The sequence below is a fragment of the Coregonus clupeaformis genome, chromosome 18 (assembly GCF_020615455.1).
Source record: "Coregonus clupeaformis isolate EN_2021a chromosome 18, ASM2061545v1, whole genome shotgun sequence".
Taxonomy (NCBI): domain Eukaryota; kingdom Metazoa; phylum Chordata; class Actinopteri; order Salmoniformes; family Salmonidae; genus Coregonus; species Coregonus clupeaformis.
The window spans coordinates 2,950,489-2,977,074 of record NC_059209.1 but is presented as its reverse complement, the minus strand read 5'-3'; the positions used below and the strand labels follow the sequence as shown (position 1 = coordinate 2,977,074).

Below are 26,586 nucleotides of genomic sequence, written 5' to 3'. Positions count from 1 at the left end.
TTCTTCCATTTTCTAATAATTGCGCCAACAGTTGTTGCCTTCTCACCAAGCTGCTTGCCTATTGTCCTGTAGCCCATCCCAGCCTTGTGCAGGTATACAATTTTATCCCTGATGTCCTTACACAGCTCTCTGGTCTTGGCCGTTGTGGAGAGGTTGGAGTCTGTTTGATTGAGTGTGTGGACAGGTGTCTTTTAAAACAGGTAACAAGTTCAAACAGGTGCAGTTAATACAGGTAATGAGTGGAGAACAGGAGGGCTTCTTAAAGAAAAACTAACAGGTCTGTGAGAGCCGGAATTCTTACTGGTTGGTAGGTGATCAAATACTTATGTCATGCAATAAAATGCAAATTAATTACTTAAAAATCATACAATGTGATTTTCTGGATTTTTGTTTTAGATTCTGTCTCTCACAGTTGAAGTGTACCTATGATAAAAAATACAGATCTCTACATGCTTTGTAAGTAGGAAAACCTGCAAAATCGGCAGTGTATCAAATACTTGTTATCCCCACTGTAAGTGTCTCCAGCTTCAGAGATTTTTGCAGTTCGTTCCAGTCATTTGCAGCAGAGAACTGGAAGGAATGTCGACCAAAGGAGGTGTTGGCTTTGGGATGACCAGTGAGATATTCCTGCTGGAACGCATACTACGGGTGGGTGTTGCTATGGTGACCAATTATCTAAGATAAGGCGGGGATTTGCCTAGAAGTGATTTATAGATGACCTGGAGCCAGTGGGTTTGGCGACGAATATGTAGTGAGGGCCAGCCAACGAGAGCGTGCAGGTCACAATGGTGGGTAGTATTTTATTTATTTATTTTTATTTCACCTTTATTTAACCAGGTAAGCCAGTTGAGAACAGGTTCTCATTTACAACTGCGACCTTGCCAAGATAAAGCAAAGTAGTGCAATAAAAAACAACACAGAGTTACATATGGGGTAAAAAACATAAAGTCAGAAATACAACAGAAAATATATATACAGTGTGTGCAAATGTAGCAAGTTATGGAGGTAAGGCAATAAATAGGCTATAGTGCAGAATAATTACAATAGTATTAACACTGGAATGCTAGATGTGCAAGAGATTATGTGCAAATAGAGATACTGGGGTGCAAAAGAGCAAAATAAATAACAATATAGGGATGAGGTAGTTGGGTAGGCTAATTTCAGATGGGCTGTGTACAGGTGCAGTGATCGGTAAGGTGCTCTGACAACTGATGCTTAAAGTTATTGAGGGAGATAAGAGTCTCCAGCTTCAGAGATTTTTGCAATTCGCTCCAGTCATTGGCAGCAGAGAACTGGAAGGAATGGCGGCCAAAGGAGGTGTTGGCTTTGGGAATGACCAGTGAGATATACCTGCTGGAGCGCAGACTACGGGTGGGTGCTGCTATGGTGACCAATGAGCTAAGATAAGGCGGGGATTTGCCTAGCAGTGATTTATAGATGGCCTGGAGCCAGTGGGTTTGACGACAAACATGTAGTGAGGACCAGCCAACAAGAGCGTACAGGTCACAGTGGTGGGTAGTGTATGGGGCTTTGGAGACAAAACGGATGGCACTGTGATAGACTACATCCAATTTGCTGAGTAGAGTGTTGGAGGCTATTTTGTAAATGACATCGCCGAAGTCAAGGATCGGTAGGATAGTCAGTTTTACGAGGGCATGTTTGGCAGCATGAGTGAAGGAGGCTTTGTTGCGAAATAGGAAGCCGATTCTATATTTAACTTTGGATTGGAGATTCTTTATGTGAGTCTGGAAGTTGAGTTTACAGTCTAACCAGACACCGAGGTATTTGTAGTATATGGGGTTTTGGTGACAAAACGGATGGCACTGTGATAGACTACATCCAATTTGCTGAGTAGAGTGTTGGAAGCTATTTTGTAAATGACATCGCCAAAGTCAAGGATCGGTAGGATAGTCAGTTTTACGAGGGCATGTTTAGCAGCATGAGTGAAGGAGGCTTTGTTGCGAAATAGGAAGCCGATTCTAGATTTAACTTTGGATTGGAGATGCTAGATGATTGGAGAGTTTACGGTCTAACCAGACACCTAGGTATTTGTAGTTGTCCACATACTCTAGGTCAGACCCGCCGAGAGTAGTGATTCTAGTGGGGCGGGTGGGTGCCAGCAGCATTCGATTGAAGAGCATGCATTTAGTTTTACTATCATTTAAGAGCAGTTGGAGGCCACGGAAGGAGTGTTGTATGGCACTGAAGCTTGTTTGGAGGTTTGTTAACACAGTGTCCAATGAAGGGCCAGATGTATACAAAATGGTGTCGTCTGCGTAGAGGTGGATCTGAGAGTCACCAGCAGCAAGAGCGACATCATTGATATACACAGTGAATAGAGTCGGCCCGAGAATTGAACCCTGTGGCACCCCCATAGAGACTGCCAGAGGTCCAGACAACAGGCCCTCCGATTTGACACATTGAACTCTATCTGAGAAGTAGTTGGTGAACCAGGCGGGGCAGTCATTTGAGAAACCAAGGCTATTTAGTCTGCCAATAAGAAAGCGGTGATTGACAGTCAAAACCCTTGGCCAGGTCGATGAAGACGGCTGCACAGTACTGTCTTTTATCGATCGCTGTTATTATATCGTTTAGTTATGGCCCATTTTGCACCGAGAAATGTAACCAATCACAGCCCCCATTTTACTTGTATCATTGCACATACTGCAAATCACTAGCAGATGGTGAGCATTTCTATCCATTTTCACATTCATTCTGTTGGTAATGCAATTTGGATAATAAGTCAAAGTAGCAGAGATCGCACTCTGGAACATTGATATGTATATTATGTTCAACAATAACAATATTGAAAAATTAGCCAAAAATTGTGTTTTCAATATTCATCTTTATATTTGATTAATATTCATAACTTAAATGTATGTATATACAGTACCAGTCAAAAGTTTGGACACACCTACTCATTCAAGGGTTTTTATTTACTTTTACTATGTTCTACATTGTAGAATAATAGTGAAGACATCAAAACTATGAAATAACACATATGGAATCATGTAGTAACCAAAAAAGTGTTAAACAAATCAAAATAGATTTGAGATTCTTCAAATAGCCACCCTTTGCCTTGATGACAGCTTTGCACACTGTGTTATTTCATAGTTTTGATGTCTTCACTATTATTCTACAATGTAGAAAATAGTAAAAATAAAGAAAAACCCTTGAATGAGTAGGTGTTCTAAAACGTTTGACTGGTAGTGTATATATATATATATATATATATATATATATATTTTTTTTTATTGATATCAAAATATTACTCATATTACAGAGCAAGCAGTAAAGCTTCATATGACATCAATTGTTGCTTTGTAGCACCTACATACTAAACATTATGGAGTCTTAAAAGGATAGTTCACCCAAATTACAGAATTACATTGGTTTCCTTACCCTGTAAGCACTCTATGGACAAGGTATGACACCAATCCATGTTTTGGTTTAGTTTCCCTGACACTGTTTCCACATGATAACATTTCAGCATTTGTGGCACAAATACTACTCAAGTCATGGGACCAATATTAGCATGTGGAAACAGTGCCAGGGAAACTAAACCAAAACATGGATTGCTGTCATACCTTGTCCTTAGACAGGGTAATGAAACCAAAATGCCATTTTGTAATTTGGATGTATTATTTTAGCAGACAGTCTTATCCAGAGGGACTTACAGGAGCAATTAGAGATACATGCCTTGCTCAAGGGCACATCGGCAGATTTTTCACCTAGTTGGCTTGGGGATTCAAACCAGTAACCTTTTGGTTTCTGGCCCAACCCTCTTAACCGCTATGCTACCTGCCGCCCTTTAAAAGGAGGCCGGGTACAACCAAAATGTAATAAATATGGCAACTTTGATACATTATTTCCCAATTATGCTTTAAGATACAAATGTCAAATATATGTCAACTGTCTTCCTCCAAAAAAAAAATAATAATTTCGTGAAAATCATGGTATTTTTCCGTCCTGGTTTCGTATGGAATCACTCCTACCATGCCTTCCTTTGGGCCGATATTAAATGAAATAATAAAATAGACCTACCAGAACAATGGACTAATCTGACCATTCATTCTTCCGCATGCCAACACTCATCCATGCGGAAAATGCATGGCCCCTATTGCACAACGTGAACGTGTTGTAGCCTAGCATAGCCTACCCTACAGTTATAGCAGAATTAATGCTGTGTTGAAGCAGTTCGAGAGAGAGAGTTTGGGGCCGATTTGATTCACTTTCAAGAGCCGACCATGGACTAATGCGCAATTGCATGACATTCACGTAACTCATAGTTGAGCTTATATGTTTGTTCACTGTGCTCATCTCATTGCCAATTAAGCTTTTTCTGGACGGCCTTACCTCCTCCAGAACATTGATTGTGTTCTTGCAGCTCTGCAACCGGGTGGTGAAACTGGAAGTAGTGGGGGAATTGTAGTCCTCGGTGGTCTCCGAGAGGAACTCGGATACCGAGATCTGGTCTGGCATCCTTTACCACGGAAAAAAGGATGAGTGGAAAATCAAAAAACCAACACCATGAATTAGAGATTGAAATAGTAATGGTAGGCTACGGAATCAACCTTCGTTTAATAATACACGATGAGAGATAAAAACCTTCTCCGTTGGATATGGTGAAATGTCCTGCCCTATACGTCCTCTCCACACTATTTCCACCCTTTCCCTCTATCCAAGCTATAATTGCACCCTTTCAGCTGTAAAAAAACAAAAAAACGATTCAGTTGTGTCCCCCAATCCTCCAAAACAAATGGTATGCACGGATGACAGATGTCCTCATTGCCAAATTAGGTGATATGGTTTTTCAAGAACAAGCTTTTGTGCACCGAGAGACAATTCCGTTAATGCAATTATTGTAGAGGCTCTGGCAGCCGCTTATCTTTTCCCCTTCGTTTTTTCTCTCCCGCTAACGGACCATATCTGCTGTCTGACATTAGCGCACGCACGCCATGTCCCTCCCCCGCGTTTGTGACGGGGATAAACAAGGAAGAGCTTTGCGCATGCCTCGACCCTGTGGCGAGATAAATCATTATATAAATCATTGACATAATGATTTAGCGTGTAGACTAGATTTGCAAGTGTGTAACTGATGAGTTGTGAACATGAAAAAAACTAATTTGTAATCGAATTTGCAAACTTGTAATTGCGAGCAATACTTGTCGCACACGTCAATTTCACGCGCGCAGACTTTTAGCAGTACTTTAGCGCCCTACCATGACAAAAATATTTGTAGATGTGCAAACAGTGATTTGCAAGTAAGGAGAGAGAGAGAGCAGGAGCTTTGGGAGGTGAGACCTGTTTCTTCTTCTTCGATTAGGTTTAATGGCGGTTGGCATCAAATAAATGTTGAATTTTACCGCCACCAACCAGACTGGATTATAATTATACTTTGCTTAAAAAAAGAAAAGAAAAACGACCATCTAACCCATACACTCATTTAAAACCCACCTCCCTACTTCACTAAATCTATTTAGTCGTACCTCAGGCCAACAGCCTGAAAGGACCGGACACCACCACTCAACACACCCTGTAACTCTTCTGATGTCAAATCTCGTACACCCAAATACTTCTCTGCAGCTGCCATCACAACCTAAATTTTCTGCGACTTACATTCCATCCCTGCAGTACAGTTGATAACCTTTGCTATAAATGCTAAAAATCCAATCTTACTGAAGCATATCACTTGTTGGCCTATCCCTCTGTACTGGTAGAGATCTACTACTCACACCACTCCTCTCAGGATCCCTCCACCTTGACCCATTTTCCTTTCTTCACTGCCTCAGCATACGACAACTTCTGCACTACTCCAACCCTGGGAACCTTAACCTGCCTCTCTCACTGGGCATTTCTGATCCCCAGCCCCCTGGGCACCCCTACAATTAACACATACCACTACTTCCCCCAATGCTACACACACTTTTGTCTCATGCCCTTCTGCACACTTCTCACACCTAGAAACCACCCTCTTACACATTGCTGCGACATGCCCATAAGCTTGACACCTGTAACAACGTAATGTATTCGGTAGAAAGCTCGTACGGGATAACTGATATATCCTAACATCACTTTGTCGGGCAAAGACTCAACATCAAAACTCAAAAGAACAGACAAGGACTTCTGTGTCACCGCTCATGCCCCCCTGTCTGCGTCACACCAAACGACGAGCATCACAAATACCGGGAATCTTCCCCTTCAGTTGGTCCACTTTCACATTTACCGCTACCCCATTAAATCACTCCTTTAAATGGCGCCCTTTTCTTGAAAGCAAAACAATTCACATCTCTTGCCCCCATTCATTTAACACGGAGCGCCTGCTCCCTCTGACCAACAGAAACAAACAATTATCACAAGACCACCTCGGGTTACCTTCACCGATTCCACAGCACCCAACTCCGTTTTCACCCACCCTGAACCCACAAATGGATCAGCCAAAAGGCATGGGTCCACTTTTTCCAAATATTTCAACAGATTCATCTCTATCCTGAGGGGGATACCAAGAACTTCACCACACCTACCACCTCCGATACTTCGCCCTCATTCACTAACATTTCTCCTCCTCTCTTCGATCCGGTGTACAGCTCACTCTGCTTACACTTTCTACTATTCTTCTTCAACAAACCATCTCCCTTTTTCCCTACATGTTTAACCAATTCAAGCTCACCCTCTTCCTTCCTCTCTCTCTTAGACCTCCTCTGCCGCTCTTTTTCCCTCCGTTCCTCCTCCGTAATCCAAGTATACGTCTCCTTATGATAATACTGCACTTCTCTTGACATACATCTCGTTCTTGCCCTCTCAAGGGACACCATTCTCCGCTCGATCCAGCCCTCCACCACCTGTTTCTTTTAACCAATTAGATTAGGTTTTCATAGACCAGCATACTCTACACTGGTTGGTTGGTGACAGCTCACATGGGCCATGTTGTCTGTCGCAACCACCTGTCAATCCAGTCTGGTCTCATAGATCCGGGATACTTAAATTAGTATGATATGTTACGTTTGGTATGGTTATATAAGACAGACGGTTACTTGTCGGGGTGGATGGGTGGCCGTATAACGCAAAAGTCTAGCAACCCAAAGGTTGTGAGTTCGAATCTCATCACAGACAACTTTAGCATTTTAGCTAATTAGCAACTTTTCAACCACTTTTTTTTTTTACTTTTTAGCTACTTTGCAACTACTTAGCATGTTAACCCTAACCTTAACCCTTTTAGCTAAACCTTCCCCTAACCCTAATCTTAACCCTTTAGCCTAACTCCTAAACTTAACCTTAACCTACCCCCTAGCCTAGCTAACATTAGCCAGCTAGATAACGTTAACCACCTAGCTAGAATTCGTAACATATCTTACATTTAGCAAATTCGTAACATATTGTACATTTTGCATATTTGTAACATATTTATTACAAATTGTAATTCATAACATATCATATGAAATGGATGGTGGACAACCACAAATTAATACATACGATACGAAACGTAACATCATACTAAATGAAGTGTCTCGGATTTACGTACAGAATAATACGAAATGCTCTGAGACCAGGTTGGTCAATCATAATAATAATAATAATTACATGCATTACCAGTTTACTACTGAGACTGATCACGCAATGTCTACCAATGAATCCCAGCTGTTAGCAGTCATGGTGGGTAAGTTTAAATATCTTTATTTTATGGCTAGGTAGCAAGCTTTTTTCTTCTTTGTGTAATATGTTTTTGGGAGCATTTGTCCAAGTCATTGTTATTAAAGGTGCAATATGCAGAAATCACTCTTCCATTTCCTGGTTGATCAAATTCAAATACAGTACCAGTCAAAAGTTTGGACACACCTACTCATTCAAGGGTTTTTCTTTATTTTTACTATTTTCGACACTGTCGAATAATAGTGAAGACATCAAAACTATGCAATAACTAATGGAATCATGTAGTAACCAAAAAGGTGGTAAGCAAATCAAAACATATTTTATATTTGAGATTCTTCAAATAGCCACCCTTTGCCTTGATGACAGCTTTGCACACTTGGCATTCTCTCAACCAGCTTCACCTGGAATGCTTTTCCAACAGTCTTGAAGGAGTTCCCACATATGCTGAGCACTTGTTGGCTGCTTTTCCTTCACTCCGCCGTCCGACTCATCCCAAACCATCTCAATTGGGTTAAGGTCGGGGGATTGTGGAGTCCAGGTCATCTGATGCAGCACTCCATCACTCTCCTTCTTGGTAAAATAGCCATTACACAGCCTGGATGTGTGTTGGGTCATTGTACTGTTGAAAAACAAATGATAGTCCCACTAATCCCAAAACAGATGGGATGGCGTATCGCTGCAGAATGCTGTGGTAGCCATGCTGGTTAAGTGTGCCATGAATTCTAAATAAATCACAGACAGTGTCATCAGCAAAGCACCCCCACCACATATCACCTCCTCCTCCATGCTTTACGATGGGAAACTACATATGCAGAGATCATCCGTTCACCCACACCACGTCTCACAAAGGCACAGCGATTAGAACAAAAAATCTCAAATTTGGACTCTAGACCAAAGGACAAATTTCCACCGGTCTAATGTCCATTGCTCGTGTTTCTTGGCCCAAGCAGGTCTCTTCTTATTATTGGTGTCCTTTAGTAGTGGTTTCTTTGCAGCAATTCGACCATGAAGGCCTGATTCATGCAGTCCCCTCTGAACAGTTGACGTTTAGATGTATCTGTGACTTGAACTCTGTGAAGGGCTGCAATTTCTGAGGCTGGTAACTCTAATGAACTTATCCTCTGCAGCAGAGGTAACTCTGGGTCTTCTATTCCTGTGGCGGTCTTCATGAGAGAAAGTTTCATCATAGCGCTTGATGGTTTTTGCTACTGCACTTGAAGAAACTTTCAAAGTTCTTGAAAATGTCCATATTGACTGACCTTCATGTCTTAAAGTAATGATGGACTGTCGTTTCTCTTTGCTTATTTGAGCTGTTCTTGCCATAATATGTCAAACAAATCATGATGTGTATCAGTCTAAACAACAGTACTTTGTCCCTCTGTGCAATGCTTTTGTGTCAATATGTGTATTTAACCAAATCAAAAGTGCTGGGGCAAATGCAAGCTCGCCACACGTTTGCCGGCGGCCCTGCTGTGCCGATCTCTACAACATGGATAAATGGAAATCGCCACACAATGCAACAAATTAAGAAACAAGCTATATGTATAATCTATATGTATTTTATTTTTGATTGGCGGGAATGGGCTTCCATATTTTTTTATTTAATTTATTTAACTTTTATTTAACCAGGAAGGGCTCATTGAGATTTAAAATCTCTTTTTCAAGAGCGTCCTGGCCAAGATAGGCAGCACCAAGTCATTACAAAAAATTACAGACAGACAACATAAAAAACTACAAGTAATCTAGTAAAAACCATTCATGAATTCACAAGAGTATAACAATATCAAAAACAGCTAATTAAAAACATTGACAGGTCAGGGAATCAGCCTCAAAATCCTTCATCAGAGATTTAAAAACACCAATCGGGACAAGTTCTTCCAGTTTAAAATTATTTTGTAAGGTGTTCCAAGATGATGGCGCAGAGTACATAAAATACCTTTTACCAAATTCAGTTCGGACATTTGGAACAGTTAGCAGGATAAAGTCCAGTGAACGAAGAGAGTACCCACCACATTTCTGAACAATAAAAATGCCCAAATAAAAAGGTAGTAAACCCAAAATGGCTTTGTAAATAAAAGTATACCAGTGACTGAGCCTACGAGTGACTAGAGAAGGCCAGCCAACCCTGGTATACAAAGTACAGTGGTGCGTAAGGGTTTTGCAGTTTAAAATAAATCTCAAAGTACCATGATAAAGAGTGTCAATTGATCTCAAACACTGAGCGGAAGCATTCATATATAAAATATCCCCATAGTCTAGTAAAGGCATATAAAACAGCCATGTCAACAGTGAATTATATCCACGTTTTCAGTCGCAATTAGCTTTTTCTACATAGCCTAATGATTTGCATGATATTGATAAAAATGAAGCATTGTTTGTTGTAATGTTGTAAGGTAGGCATACTGTACTTTTATATTTGTATTAGAGGGGTAATTGTTCATTTTTTTATAGTTACTTGATGAAGACATGTTGTTAGCGTTAGCTAGCAGTAACTTTGCTTTTGTCTTGTAACTAAAATGTAATGACGAGAAAATAAACTCTTAAATTGTGAATTGTTGCGTTATTCAAGAGTGTAATATAGTCTTCTTACAATAATTAATAGTGTAATATGGTAGTTGCTTGCTTAACGTTTGGTAGTAGCTAGCTACTTTAATAGTTTGCAATGCTTAGCCTCCTAGTGGCAACTGTGACATTTAAGTTATTTTTGAGCTGCAAAGCAAGAACTTCAACCAAACCATCTCTCGGCTCATGATATTCCCGTCGCTAATGTCAATTCAAAAGTGTATGTACAATGTCTTCGGAAAGTATTCAGACCCCTTGACTTTTTCCACATTTTGTTACGTTACAGCCTTATTCTAAAATTGATTAAATAACACATTTTCCTCAGCAATCTACACACAATACCCCATACATTTCTGCAGATTTATAAAAAAAACACAAAACGGAAATATCACATTTAAATAAGTATTCAGACACTTTACTCAGTACTTTGTTGAAACACCTGGGCCACTCAAGGACATTCAGAGACTTGTCCCAAAGCCATTCCTGCGCTGTCTTGGCTGTGTACTTAGGGTCGTTGTCCTGTTGGAAGGTTAACCTTCGCCCCAGTCTGATGTCCTGAGCGCTCTAGAGCAGGTTTTCATCAAGGATCTGTACTTTGTACAAGATCATAAAAGATCTCTCTGTACTTTCCTCCGTTCATCTTTCAATAGATCCTAACTAGTTTCCAAGTCCCTGCCGCTGAAAAACATCCCCACAGTATGATGCAGCCACCAACATGCTTCACCGTAGGGATGGTGCCAGGTTTCCTCCAGACGTGTCGCTTGGCATTCAGGCCAAAGAGTTCAATCTAGGTTTCATCAGACCAGAGAATCTTGTTTCTCATGGTCTGAGTCCTTTAGGTACCTTTTGGCAAACTCCAAGCGGGCTGTTATGTGCCTTTTACTGAGGAGTGGCTTCCGTCTGGCCACTCTACCATAAAGGCCTGAATGGTGGAGTGTGCAGAGATGGTTGTCCTTCTGGAAGGTTCTCCCATCTCCACAGAGGAACTCTGGAGCTCTGTCAGATTGACCATCGGGTTCTTGGTCACCTCCCTGACCAAGGCACTTCTTCCCCGATTGCTCAGTTTGGCCAGGAGACCAGCTCTAGGAAGAGTCTTGGTGGTTCCAAACTTCTTCCATTTAAGAATGATGGAGGCCACTGTGTTCTTGGGGACCTTCAATGGTGCAGACATTTTTGGTACCCTTCCCCAGATTTGTGCCTCGACACAATCCTGTCTCGGAGCTCTACGGGCAATTTTTCGACCTCATGGCTTGGTTTTTGCTCTGACATAAAAACCTATTATGGGGTATTGTGCATAGATTGATGAGGGGAAAAAACTATTTTATCAATTTTAGAATAAGGCTGTAACGTAACAAAATGTGGAACAAGTCAAGGGGTCTGAATACTTTCCGAATGCACTGTATATACAATAGTATGTAGACACCCCTTCAAATTAGTGGATTCAGCTATTTCAGCCACACCCGTTGCTGACAGCCATGCAATCTCCATAGACAAACATTGGCAGTAGAATGGCCTTACTGAAGAGCTCAGTGTCTTTCAACGTGGCACCGTCATAGGATGCCATCTTTCCAACATGTCAGTTCGTCATATTTCTGCCCTGCTCGAACAGCCCCGGTCAACTGTACTGTATGTGCCGTTATTGTGAAGTGGAAACGTCTAGGAGCAACAGCAGCACAACCGCAAAGTGGTAGGCCACACAAGCTCACAGAAATGGACTGCCGAGTGCTGAAGCGCGTAGCGTTCAAAAATGGTCTGTCCTCGGTTGCAACACTCACTATCGAGTTCCAAACTGCCTCTGGAAGCAACGTCAGCACAATAACTGTTCATTGGGAACTTCATGAAATGGGTTTCCATGGCTGAGCAGCTGCACACATGCCTAAGATCACCAAGTGCAATGCCATGCTTTGGCTGGAGTGGTGTAAAGCTTTCCCGCCATTGGACTCTGGAGCAGTGGAAACGCGTTCTCTGGAGTGATGAATTACGCTTCACCATCTGGCAGTCCGACGGAGAAATCTGGGTTTGGCGGATGCCAGGAGAACGCTACCTCCCGAATGCTGTCCCAACTGTAAAGTTTTGGTGGAGGAGGAATAATGGTCTGGGGCTGTTTTTCATGGTTCGGGTTAGGCCCATTAGTTCCAGTGAAGTGAAATCTTAACGCTACAGCATACAATGACATTCTAGACAATTCTGTGCATCCAACTTAGTGGCAACAGTTTGGGGAAGGTCCTGTTTCAACACGACAATGCCCCCGTGCACAAAGCGAGGTCCATGCATAAATGGTTTGTCGAGATCAGTGTGGAAGAACTTGATGGGCCTGTACAGAGCCCTGATCTCAACCCCATTGAACACCTTTGGGATGAATTGGAACACCGACTGCGAGCAAGGCCTAATCGCCCAACATCAGTGCCTGACCTCACTAATGCTCGTGGCTGAATGGAAGTCACCGCAACAATGTTCCAACATCTAGTGCAAAGCCTTCACAGAAGAGTGGAGGCTGTTATAGCAGCAAAGGGGGTACCAACACCATATTAATGCCCATGATTTTGGAATGAGATGTTTGACGAGCCGGTGTCCACATACTTTTGGACATGTAGTGTACCTTGTGCAACAGGGATGGCATCAGTCGGTCGCTGGCTTAACATTACTCTGTCCTTTCATCATTAAGAATATATTCACAGAAGTTCAGCCTCATTTTAAGTTGGTTCCTACTGCTAACCCTAACCATCTCAAATGTTTTGCCCGTCATATTAAGTTATCCTAATGGACCTTAGTGGGGGAGCTGACGCTGTATCGCGGTGCAATGACCAATCAAGGCTAGCTATAGCTTCCAGTCGCTTTGGATTGGGTGGAGATGCTAGCTTTACCTAACATGCTGTGGGTTTGCTAAACACCCACATGGCGATCAGCTGTTGGTGATTATGCGTTCATTGCTTCTATGGTGACGTTCTGATAGAGCTAATTTGAAACACTCTTATATGCAGGCTTATTCTGGTAATCTATGGGGTCTATTTCTCTTGTTATCAGGGCATCTATCTTCTCTCATGGCTTACCGGAATATACCGTTAGACATGAGCTTCAGCTCAGGAAAAATATATATTAGAGGTTTTAGATTATCATGTCACTCTCACTGTGCATGCTGCAGATGTTCAGCTACTGCTGAGTGGTATCAGTAGTGACCTTTGGATAGCACAGGTGGTTACATGTAGCTACCGTTTTAGTTGCGGTTTTGGCGGGTTGTTAGTATACTCTATGTGATGATATGTCATGGCTGAGCGTGCGCTCTGCAGCAGTCATTGTCAGAGAGCTGAATGATGTCTTCTGTTTTATCACCATGTATGCATTTTCTATTCCTAATTTCAGGTAGGTAAAGGCAGTCTTTCTTATCATGGTCCGATAGCAGTGATTCAGTTCATCTCAGTTGTCAGGACCCTTCGGTGTGTAGTCCGCTCACGAGTCCATCTGTTAGCCTACTCTTCATGGCCTACTGAAAAGCAACCAACATGCATATCAAGAGTATCTCTCCTCTCTCAGTAGCACACGTTTTAGTTCACTTAAGGCGATGGTGTTGGGTTGACATGAACCTTTGATAGAGGTGGTCTGTTTGATGGCTTTTATGGGTTCTTCAGTCTAAAATGCAGAAAAATGTTCCACCCCTTCAATATTGCACGATATCTCAAATTCTATTGTATTATGGACACTTGCATGTTAACAGCACGCAGTGATGCAATTAGCAATGGAACATCAGTCGTCATCACCAGCACTAACAATGCCTTGTCCTCTTTCATGTTATGCTTCCTGCATGCTTAGCACGGGCTGCACCTGGCTAACCCCTGTTCAACATTGATGCTGGCAACTAATGACAAGATCCTGGAACTCCTCACAGCTCTAGTTCATTTGTATTTGTATTTATTAGGGATCCCCATTAGCTGCTGTTACTCTTCCTGGGGTCCAAACACATTAAAGCACTTACAGTTGAAGTCGGAAGTTTACATACACTTAGGTTGGAGTAATTAAAACTTGATTATCAACCACTCCACAAATGTCTTGTTAAGAAACTATAGTTTTGGCAAGTCGGTTAGGACATCTACTTTGTGCATGACGCAAGTCATTTTTCCAACAATTGTTTACAGACAGATTATTTAACTTATAATTCACTGTATCACAATTCCAGTGGGTCAGAAGTGTATATACACTAAGTTCAGTGTGCCTTTAAAAAGCTTGGGAAATTCCAGGAAATTATGTCATGGCTTTAGAAGCTCCTGATAGGCTAATTGACATCATTTGAGTCAATTGGAGGTGTACCTGTGGATGTATTTCAAGGCCTACCTTCAAACTCAGTGCCTCTTTGCTTGACATCATGGGAAAATCAAAAGAAATCAGCCAAGACCTCAGAAAAATATTTGTAGACCTCCACAAGTCTGGAGGTTCCACGTTCATCTGTACAAACAATAGTACGCAGGTATAAACACCATGGGACCGCGCAGCCATCATACCACTCAGGAAGGAGACGTGTTCTGTCTCCTAGAGATGAACGTACTTTGGTGCGAAAAGTGCAAATAAATCCCAGAACAACAGCAAAGGACCTTGTGAAGATGCTGGAGGAAACAGGTACAAAAAATCTATATCGACAGTAAAACTAGTCCTATATCGACATAACCTGAAAGGCCACTCAGCAAGGAAGAAGCCACTGCTCCAAAACTGCCATAAAAAAGCCAGACTACGGTTTGCAACTGCACATGGGGACAAAGATCGTACTTTGTGGAGAAATGTCCTCTGGTCTGATGAAACAAAAATAGAACTGTTTGGCCATAATGACCATCGTTATGTTTGGAGGAAAAAGGGGGTTCCTTGCAAGCCGAAGAACACCATCCCAACCGTGAAGCACGGGGGTGGCAGCATCATGCTGTGGGGGTGCTTTGCTGCAGGAGGTCTGGTGCACTTCACAAAATAGATGACATTTTTGGTACCCTTCCCCAGATCTGTGCCTCGACACAATCCTGTCTCGGAGCTCTACGGACAATTCCTTCGACCTCATGGCTTGGATTTTGCACCGACATGCACTGCCAACTGTGAGACCTTATATAGACAGGTGTGTGCCTTTCCAAATCATGTCTAATCAATTGAATTTACCACAGGTGGATTTCAATCAAGTTGCAGAAACATCAACGATGATCAATGGAAACAGGATGCACCTGAGCTCAATTTCGAGTCTCATAGCAAAGGATCTGATTACTTATGTAAATAAGGTATTTCTGTTTGTTTTTTTAAAACATGAGCAAAAATGTTGAAAAACCTGTTTTCACTTTGTCATTATGGGGTATTGTGTGTAGATTGCTGAGGAAATTGTTTTATTTAATCCATTTGAGAATGAGGCTGTAACGTATTGGTTGCATACACATATTTAGCAGATGTTATTGCGGGTGTAGCGAAATGCTTGTAGGGTCTGCACTGTGGGTGTCAGTGAGTGAATGTGGGTAAGTGTGTGGGTAGAGACCCATGAGTGGAATATAGTCAGTGCAGATAGACTGTAGGTGAGGGTGGGCAGCCATTGCCTAGCCTGGAGTCTTTGGCTGTTTGATAGTTTGAAAATAATTTATAGATCTACAGTGCAACTTATGGGCCTACAGTGTATTGCATCGTGGGCTATGGAATGGGTGGAGTAGAAAGTGTTGCTGGGTATTTATTCAGCGTTCAAAACAACTGGGAACTTGAAAATCTCAGACTTGCGAGCATTCAAAACAGAAAAACGAGCTCGGGGCCTCTTTCTAGAGCTCCGACTTTCCGACCTGAAGAGCACTGATGCCATGATTTGACCTTGTTGTTTTGAACCCGGCATTAGACAGAGTCCCCCATGAAATAGCACACACACACACACACACACAGAACAAACATATAAATGCAACATGTAAAATGTTGGTACCATGTTTCATGAGCTGAAATAAAAGGTCCCAGAAATTTTCCCATACGCACAAAAAGCTTATTTCTCTCAACTTTTGTGCACAAATTTGTTTACATCCCTGTTAGTGAGCATTTCTTCTTTGTCAAGATAATCCATCCACCTGACAGGTATGCCATATCAAGAAGCTGATTAAACAGCATGATCATTACACAGGTGCACCTTGTGCCGGGGACAATAAAAGGCCACTCTAAAATGTGCAGTTTTTTCACACAACACAATGCCACAGATGTCTCAAGTTTTGAGGGAGCGTGCAATTGCAGGAATGTCCACCAGAGCTGTTGTCAGAGAATTGAATGTTAATTTCTCTACCATAAGCCGCCTCCAACGTCATTTTAGAGAATTTGGCAGTACGTCCAACCGGCCTCACAACCGCAGACTATGTAAAAGCAATTTGTAATCCAATTCCAAACTTGCCTTGAGGCCAAAGGTATGTGATGCCGTAGTCAGACACGCTTCCAAAGCAACCACAGAACAGGGAATACAAAGCTTCAATAGTGTAAAAACAAACATTTATTTTCCAAACAAAGTTGTATTTTCATAGGCTACATTCCATCGATGAACAAAGTCAAAGCGATCAGATTTAAATCTGTTGGTATATACTAGTAGCAGCTTTCTTAGTGGCGTGGCATAGCGTAGTGGTCAAAAAGCTGTAAGGTACCACCATACCTGAGGCCTAGTAGACCCATAATGCCAAAAACCTGAATTGGTAAAGGGATTGGGAACATGGGGAAAAAAGGGGTGTGCCCAGGAAAGGCTCCTTAATGCTTTTAAAATACTCATGATAACCATAGAAAACCAAAAAACATGAGTTCATCAATCATACTCCATAATGCAATATTTATACTTATATTCAAATATTTTTCTAAATGAAGCAATACAATAAATATAGCACATATAAAGAACATGGGAATTTGGCTCCAACGTCCGGCCCCTAATTGTGACTGTGGGGGCTCAAAACAATGACCAATAGTAAACTCTAGATGGAGCCACAGTTCAATATATTGTCCATAATTGTAAATTAATGATGCAAAAAAATCTTCCAATTGTCTAAACAAAAGTCGGTGTATGCGTTCCAAGGAACATCAGTGTACATGTGTGTGCGGCGGTGGAAAGGGGGGCGTAGTCTGCTATGCGGGGGCTTCCAGCAGCAGACATAGCTTGATGATGGGCCTGCAAAGGGTGGTGGTCTGGGTTCTCACCTGGACTTGCCTAACCAGCCCTCTGGAGTCTGGGGTGGTTTGTGTGACTTGCCCCATGATCCACGAGTTACGTGGGGCCGAGTCATCCACGATAAGAACCATGTCCCCAGGGACAAAGTTTCTTATTTTTCATGTCCATTTTGGGTCGCTCCTGCAACTCAGGAAGATACTCTTTGGTCCACCTCTTCCAGAACAAGTCTGCCATATATTGCACCTGCCACCATCTCCTTCTGGCATAACAATCCTCCAGCTTAAAACACTCCCGGGGTAATAGATAGTTTGGTGTTTAGAAAAAGAAGATGGTTGGGGGTGAGAGGCTCCAAATCATTAGGGTCACTAGATGTGTTAGTGATAGGCCTGTCTACTTCACAGAACAGGGTCTGCAGCCCTTCATCATCCAGTGTCTGCTGAAGCATTATGGCACTAAGAACACTTCTGATTGTCCTTATCTGTCTCTCCCAAATACCACCATGGTGCGAACCAGTGGGAGGGTTAAAGATCCATGTGATACCTTTTTTGAGCAGGGTGTCCTGTATCTGAGCATCATCCAGGCCCTGAATGGCCTCCTTTAACTCATGCTCTGCTCTGACAAGGTTGGTACCATTATCCGAGCAGATAAACTTCACTTGTCCTCTCCTGTCAACAAACCTTCTGATAGCATTTATACAAGAGTCAGTGTCCAATGAATGTGCCACTTCTATGTGTACAGCTCTTATATTCAGGCATGTAAAGATGACTCCATACCGCTTGACAGTTCCTCTGCCATGCTTCATTTAAAACGGGCCAAAGTAGTCGACGCCCACATTGGTGAAAGGTAGTTCATCTGGAATCAGTCTTTCCTGGGGCAGGTCTGCCATCTGCTGCTCACCTCTGCTGTCACTCAGCTTTCTGCAAACACATTTGGAGATGACCTTTCTGATAGCTGCTTTAGCACTAGGAATCCAGTATCTGTCTGAGGCGAGAGTGTGTGTGATTTCATCCACTATGTCCAACATCCTCATGAACATGTCTGATGATGAGCTGTGTCACATGATGGCTCTTGGGCAGGATAGCTGGGTGTTTAGATTTTGCTGGTATAGCTGACCTACTCATTCTGCCACCTACTCTCATAACACCATCTTGGAACACTGGAGACAGTTTGTGTAGATGGCTGTTCCTTTTTACCATTGAGCCTTTCTTCAGAGCTACCATTTCATCTGGAAACATTCTCTGACAAAAACAAACAATTTGCCCTTCTGCATCCATCAGCTCATCCACAGAGAGTGACCTTTTGATCGGTGTTCTTTTGTAGCCCTTCAACTGCTTCTCCATCAGATTCTTGTTTTCCTCATCCTTTTGTACAGACCTTTGATGCTTTCTTTTCTCACATACTTGCTTTAAGTGCACTTTTAAACTTTAAGATCCATGCAACCGCTCTTCTGAGGCGGTGCCTCAGTGAGAGATGAGCTTGCTGACAGCATCGACATTCTGTTCCACAGATACAACATTCACCACTGTGTCTGTCTTCACCTCCGGATCATCAACGACTAGAGTTTGATCTGGCACATGTGGCCATTCTGACTCTAGCTACGTTAGGAAATCTGGTCCTGGAATCCGTGTCTCATTTTTCAGGAAGACTTTTGCTGAGACACCTCTGGAGGCATAGTCAGCAGGGTTCAGCAAAGTATTCACATATCTCCACTGAGACACCTCTGATGCTTCCCTAATGGCAGTGACTCTGTTAGCAACAAAGGTGTGAAATCTGTGTGAAATGGAGCTGTACTGCCTGGATCTAGAAAGGCATACTGTTAGGTTACTTTTTTTGATTTTCACCCTCACAGGCACGATGGCTAGGATGCGATCAGGATTCCCGGCCCCAGTGTGACCCTTAGCAGCTCCATCCAAATTAACAAACACACTGGTAACACTCTTCTCTCGGTTTTCATTTATTTTGCAGCAGTTTACCTTTTGTAGGTGATGTGCAACATGGTAGGATGTTTACGTGAACACACTTTACAGGTAAGTCTTTGTGTGCATCCTTTGCTCATGTGTTCAGGGGTCAGACAACTGAAGCAGACTCCCTTGGTCTTTAAAAAGTCCAACTTCTCTTTGTGTGGCTTCTTGTTCAGTTCTGTGCATGTACCTAGACTGTGTTCTCTTTGACAGAACGGACACTGCTGGAGTACCACACCAGAGGGATTGCTAACCCAGCTCTCCACTGTTTTCACAACTGGTGTGACGCTGGTGGCAAAACCATAACCACTTTTCCTGTTTTTCAGAACACTTTGCCTACTCACAGGCAGTGGCGATTTTAGCATGCAAATCTTGGTGGGGCAAACTCCCCAAACATTTTTTTAGATGCATGCCAGCAAGCCACAACACTAAACAATACATTAATTGCACTATAATGGTGACAAACGGTGCCCACAAACTATTATGGCCTACATAAAGCTGTCCCGACAGCAGAGTCCCAACAGCAGTCCCAAAATCTTACCAACGCTAAACATGGCTATCAGCGAAACAGTTCATTCAGCCTCCTTTACTGACTTAAAAAAAAACATAGCTGATATGGCTGACTTGCTTAAACAAATGTGGTTTCTACTGACAATTGAGATGTACAAACTATGGCGTAAGGGGATGACGAGCGGATAAGAGGCAATCCATAATTTCGATTAAGACATTAATGAGCGAGCTAGGACGGATGTAGTCAAATATAACTATTTGTTCGGCACTTTTGAAATGTACAGTGACAGAATTCAGAACATGGGCCGTTCTTACAGTATTCTCCCTGTACACCAAGTCAGAACCGAAGGGGGCATATAAGTAAACAATGAAAGCTCTTACAATATTCGATGATGACATTTCTCTAAAATAGGCTATAGGCTACATGTGCACAACCAAGTCAGAACAGTAGTGGAAAAGGGACCAAATTATTAGGGTGAGGCACATGGGCTATTAACAGCTTACTACACAACATACACTTAGTATTACTTTCTTAGCTACAGTATACATATCTCCCTGGCATATAACATCATTTATGCAGCAGCATACAATACATTTTTGGACTCACCTTGTTGTGCTGTGCTCACTTGAACAGGAAGGTGGCGCGGCGGTCCTTCGTGGGCAAATTTTGTCATCAAAGAAAGAGAAAGAGGCCGGATTTACAATTCCGAGTTGGATGACCGTTCAAAACGTATTTTCCCAGTCGGAGCTCGTTTATTCCCAACTTCCCAGTTGCAATGCTTGCAGTTAGCCACTGTCACCGATTCCTTCTAAACCACTCGTTGAATTTGCGATTTCCAACTTATTGTGTAATGTTTATGTCCAATGGCCGTTTTATATATAATTTATCTTCATATGACAAGGATTTAGAAGGATATGCCAGTAGATTGTCGACTTGATTCATGATGATGACTGCTAGCTAATATTTTGAAAAGGAAGATGTTGACATGATCAGTCCAACCAAAGCTACTGTACATATAACGTGATTTGACGTCATTTTATCTGTGGCCAATGACCTTGAGCCTTCATGGAAGGGCACTTCTAATGTAACTCTATGGCAGAACCCAAAGGGCTTGAATTTTCGAAGTCTACCCTTAGACTTGGCGGTGATGTAGTGTCCCCATGAGTGACAGAACACAGAGCCAATCACGGCGCAATGCTCCGTATTTTCTGCTGGCTTGCCACATCACCACAGAAAGCACTGAGCTAGGCTGAAACACCTGCATTTTGGAACTGTCTTACTCAAGAAAACAAAAAAGAGACCATGTTTGTATGCAGCTTTATTAACTCAATTATATATTGTTTTTACATTGTTTGCAAACTGATATATTCCATCGATGAACAAAGTCAAAGCGATCAGGATTCAGAATCTTCAACCCTGATTGGCGGCCAGCTTAGAGCTTTCTCAATGTAAGCTGTGGCGATTCTATACTCATCTTTAAAGTGTTTTATCAGAAGCCTTTTGGCCTCTGCAGAACCTCTGTCAGCCTCTATATGTTGGCAACTGCGGACTAGATCTCTGGGTTGCCCCATGGTGAATTGCTCCAAAAAGTACAGCCTGTCTTTGCTGTTCTCAGTGCTGTCTTCAATAGCATGCTCAAAAGGCACGTACAAAGAACATGTAGTCTAGTGGGTCACCCTTAAACACTAGTACACTAAGAGGTGGTAATGAGGACAACCTTTGCTGCTTTACCAGCGTTTCAGTGATAGCATTTTGGTGTAGCATAATGTTATCAGCTCCAGCCTGATCTGGGTTGGTAGGCATTCCTCCCCTAGTTGGAAGTTGCAGCTGCCCATCTTTCGGTCTTACAACAGGCTCCGCCTGTGTGTTAGTTGACCTACGATGAACGGGCGGTATGTGGTGTTAGCACTTTGTTGCAACATACTACTTTGACCCTGGCCCTGTGCAGAAAGCACAGATGTGGTGAACAATGGGGATCCCAGGTCAGCCATGGTGTTTGATTGTGTGCTATGGAGACCTGCGACAACCTGAGGGTGTTGGCACCTCTTTTCTTTGAGCAACCTTTCCCGAGGTATCCTCAGGCCTTCCCATTGCATTCAGGTAATCATTCATTCCATCATCTGATTTGTTTCCCATTCCTTGAGTGGCGTCATACTCATGGAATACATTCAGCTTAGCACTGTTAGCCAATATTTCAGCTTCAAGCTCCAATTCTTCCTTTTGTGCTTTGAGTTGAGCCTCTTGTTTCTCCAATGCTTGATTCCTTTTCAATGCTTCAACTTCTACCGGTAAGTCTGCCTTTTCAGCCTCCAAATGGAGCCTGATAGAATATGTGGTGGATCGTCCTGAGCGCCTGCTGTGTTCTGATCCATTTCCATGTTTTGATGAGACATTTGCGATACTGTCCCTTGGCTGTACCTCCTCATCAGTTTTGTTAGCCGCTGAGCATTGGTGTGCTTCTTCCATCCATGTGTCCACTGTGGTTGCAAAATAATTCAGTGTTGTTGCGTTTGGGCCACACCATTCAACCGGATCCTTTTCTGCCTCCTTGGCAGGTAACAAAGCCTTTATGGACTCATTGAGATCATGCAACTCCTTAACCATCTTTGAGAAATTAGTGCACATCTTTGTGTCAACATTTCCCCCATAATCTATCCCCCATAAGCTGTGTGATCTCATTTATCTTTTTAGTAAGTGCACCTAACTTAACACTTTTAAAAAAAGTTTCCATTGTATCCATCGTAAAGGCACGTAACACTTAACATCAAATCCCATTCAATTCCATTGATTTGGCGGCTGCGACCGGGAGACCCATGGGGCGGCGCACAATTGGCCCAGCGTCGTCCAGGGTAGGGGAGGGAATAGCCGGCAGGGATGTAGCTCAGTTGGTAGAGCATGGCGTTTGCAACGCCAGGGTTGTGGGTTCGATTCCCACGGGGGGCCAGTATGAAAAATAAAAAATAATGTATGCACTCACTAACTGTAAGTCGGTCTGGATAAGAGCGTCTGTTAAATGACTAAAATTTAAAATATAAATGTACATTTGTAACCATCAGCACAGTATGAACACATTTTAGCAGGGCACAGCATAATGAATGAGCCCAACACATGACGTCATCAAAACACAACAGCCAATCAGCAAAGCGTCCGATTTTCTCTCTGCTCCACAGCGAGTTCTCAATTCAGAGCACGAATCCAACCAGAAGACACACAATTCTCAAAAGTTCCCCGAAATCGAACAGATTGAGCAATAGAAAAAGCAACCGCACTTCATTCCCCTCGCTCCAAGCGCAAATCAAACAGTCAGAGAGCTACAATAGCTTCTGTCACTTATACAGTAGAGTAGCAGCGCTTGTTTCACCTTGTTCAGATGAAATCTTTACATCCGATCCGATGTTTGATCACGCTGATAACTCATTCGATGGCATTCCCTCCAGCGATAGTTTTCTGGCAATTTGTAATCCAATTCCAAACTTGCATTGAGCCCACAGGTGTGTGTGATGCCGTAGTCAGACGCGCTTCCAAAGCAGAACAGGGAATCCAAAACTCCAATAATGTAAAAATAGGTTATATTCCATCGATGAACAAAGTCAAAGCAATCAGATTTAAACTGTAAACAAAAGGTATAGACTAGTAGCAGCTTTCTTAGTGGCGTAGTGTAGCAGAAAAAATATATACACTACAGGCCAAAAGTTTGGACACACTAACTCATTCAAGGGTTTTTCTTTATTTTTACAATTTTTTACATTGTAGAATAATAGTGAAGACATCAACTATGAAATAACACATATGGAATCATGTAGTAACCAAAAAAGTGTTAAACAAATCGAAATATATTTTATATCTGAGATTCTTCAAATAGCCACCCTTCGCCTTGATGACAGCTTTGCACACTCTTGGCATTCTCACAACCAGCTTCAGATAGATACCAGAAGATAGCCCTATTTGGTAAAAGACCAAGTCCATATTATGGCAAGAACAGCTCAAATAAGCAAAGAGAAACGACAGTCCATCATTACTTTAAGACATGAAGGTCAGTCAAGCCGGAAAATTTCAAGAACTTTAAAAGTTTATTCAAGTGCAGTCGCAAAAACCATCAAGCACTATGATGAAACTGGCTCTCATGAGGACCGCCACTGGAATGGAAGACCCAGAGTTACCTCTGCTGCAGAGGATAAGTTCATTACCAGCCTCAGAAATTGCAGGCCAAATAAATGCTTCACAGAGTTCAAGTAACAGACACATATAAACATCAACTGTTCAGAGGGGACTGTGTGAATCAGGCCTTCATGGTTGAATTGCTGCAAAGAAACCACTTCTAAAGGACACCAATAAGAAGAAGAGACCTGCTTCGGCCAAGAAATACGAGCAATGGATATTAGACCGGTGGAAATGTGTCCTTTGGTCTGGAGTCCAATTTGGAGATTTCTGCTTCAAACCGTTGTGTCTTTGTGAGACGTGGTGTGGGTGAACGGATGATCTCCGCATGTGTAGTTCCCACCGTAAAGCATGGAGGAGGAGGTGTTGTGGTGTGGGGGTGCTTTGCTGGTGACACTGTCTGTGATTTATTTAGAATTCAAGGCACACTTAACCAGCATGGCTACCACAGCATTCTGCAGCGATACGCCATCCCATCTGGTTTAGGCTTAGTGGGACTATCATTTGTTTTTCAACAGGACAATGACCAAACACACCTCCAGGCTGTGTAAGGGCTATTTTACCAAGAAGGAGAGTGATGGAGTGCTGCATCAGATGACCTGGCCTCCACAATCCCCTGACCTCAACCCAATTGAGATGGTTTGGGATGAGTCGTACAGCAGAGTGAAGGAAAAGCAGCCAACAAGTGCTCAGCATCTGTGGGAACTCCTTCAAGACTGTTGGAAAAGCATTCCAGGTGTAGCATTCCAGGTGTTTAACACTTTTTTGGTTACTTCATGATTCCATATGTGTTATTTCATAGTTGTGTTGTCTTCACTGTTATTCTAAAATGTAAAAAATTGTAAAAATAAAGAAAAATCTTTGAAACAGTAGGTGTGTCCAAACTTTTGACTGGTACTGTATATACAGTGGGGGAAAAAAGTATTTAGTCAGCCACCAATTGTGCAAGTTCTCCCACTTAAAAAGATGAGAGAGGCCTGTAATTTTCGTCAACTATGACAGACAAATTGAGAATTTTTTTTCCAGAAAATCACATTGTAGGATTTTTAATGAATTTATTTGCAAATTATGGTGGAAATAAATATTTGGTCATCTACAAACAAGCAAGATTTCTGGCTCTCACAGACCTGTAACTTCTTCTTTAAGAGGCTCCTTTGTCCTCCACTCGTTACCTGTATTAATGGCACCTGTTTGAACTTGTTATCAGTATAAAAGACACCTGTCCACAACCTCAAACAGTCACACTCCAAACTCCACTATGGCCAAGACCAAAGAGCTGTCAAAGGACACCAGAAACAAAATTGTAGACCTGCACCAGGCTGGGAAGACTGAATCTGCAATAGGTAAGCAGCTTGGTTTGAAGAAATCAACTGTGGGAGCAATTATTAGGAAATGGAAGACATACAAGACCACTGATAATCTCCCTCGATCTGGGGCTCCACGCAAGATCTCACCCCGTGGGATCAAAATGATCACAAGAACGGTGAGCAAAAATCCCAGAACCACACGGGGGGACCTAGTGAATGACCTGCAGAGAGCTGGGACCAAAGTAACAAAGCCTACCATCAGTAACACACTAAGCCACCAGGGACTCAAATCCTGCAGTGCCAGACGTGTCCCCCTGCTTAAGCCAGTACATGTCCAGGCCCGTCTGAAGTTTGCTAGAGTGCATTTGGATGATCCAGAAGAGGATTGGGAGAATGTCATATGGTCAGATGAAACCAAAATATAACTTTTTGGTAAAAACTCAACTCAACTTGGAGGACAAAGAATGCTGAGTTGCATCCAAAGAACACCATACCTACTGTGAAGCATGGGGGTGGAAACACCATGCTTTGGGGCAGTTTTTCTGCAAAGGGACCAAGACGACTGATCCGTGTAAAGGAAAGAATGAATGGGGCCATGTATCGTGAGATTTTGAGTGAAAACCTCCTTCCATCAGCAAGGGCATTGAAGATGAAACGTGGCTGGGTCTTTCAGCATGACAATGATCCCAAACACACCGCCCTGGCAACGAAGGAGTGGCTTCGTAATAAGCATTTCAAGGTCCTGGAGTGGCCTAGCCAGTCTCCAGATCTCAACCCCATAGAAAATCTTTGGAGCGAGTTGAAAGTCTGTGTTGCCCAGCGACAGCCCCAAAACATCACTGCTCTAGAGGAGATCTGCATGGAGGAATGGGCCAAAATACCAGCAACAGTGTGTGAAAACCTTGTGAAGACTTACAGAAAACGTTTGACCTGTGTCATTGCCAACAACGGGTATATAACAAAGTATTGAGAAACTTTTGTTATTGACCAAATACTTATTTTCCACCATAATTTGCAAATAAATTCATAAAAAATCCTACAATGTGATTATCTGGATTTTTTTTCTCATTTTTTGTCTGTCATAGTTGACGTGTACCTATGATGAAAATTACAGGCCTCTCTCATCTTTTTAAGTGGGAGAACTTGCACAATTGGTGGCTGACTAAATACTTTTTTTCATCAATCATGCTCCATAATGCAATATTTATATTCAAATATTTTTTTCTAAATGAAGCAAAACAATAATTATAGCACAGATAAAGAAAATTGGAATTTGGCTCCAACACCATGTGTATGGTGTCATGTGGC

The 26,586-nt window shown here is 42.4% G+C and overlaps 1 protein-coding gene across 4 annotated transcripts in view; it reads right to left on the bottom strand.

Moving 5' to 3' along the window:
• Positions 1-4,968, bottom strand: part of asap1a (ArfGAP with SH3 domain, ankyrin repeat and PH domain 1a) — a 210,372-nt gene extending 205,404 nt beyond the window's left edge. For 3 of the 4 annotated variants that reach the window (XM_045226714.1, XM_045226717.1, XM_045226716.1), the window contains exon 1: positions 4,357-4,968. In XM_045226714.1, coding sequence (XP_045082649.1) covers positions 4,357-4,482 — 126 coding nt within the window. In that variant the 5' untranslated portion in view covers positions 4,483-4,968. The remainder of the gene's footprint in view (positions 1-4,356) is intronic. The other variant, XM_045226715.1, reaches the window with a different exon arrangement.
• Between the last annotated feature and the right edge of the window lie 21,618 nt (positions 4,969-26,586).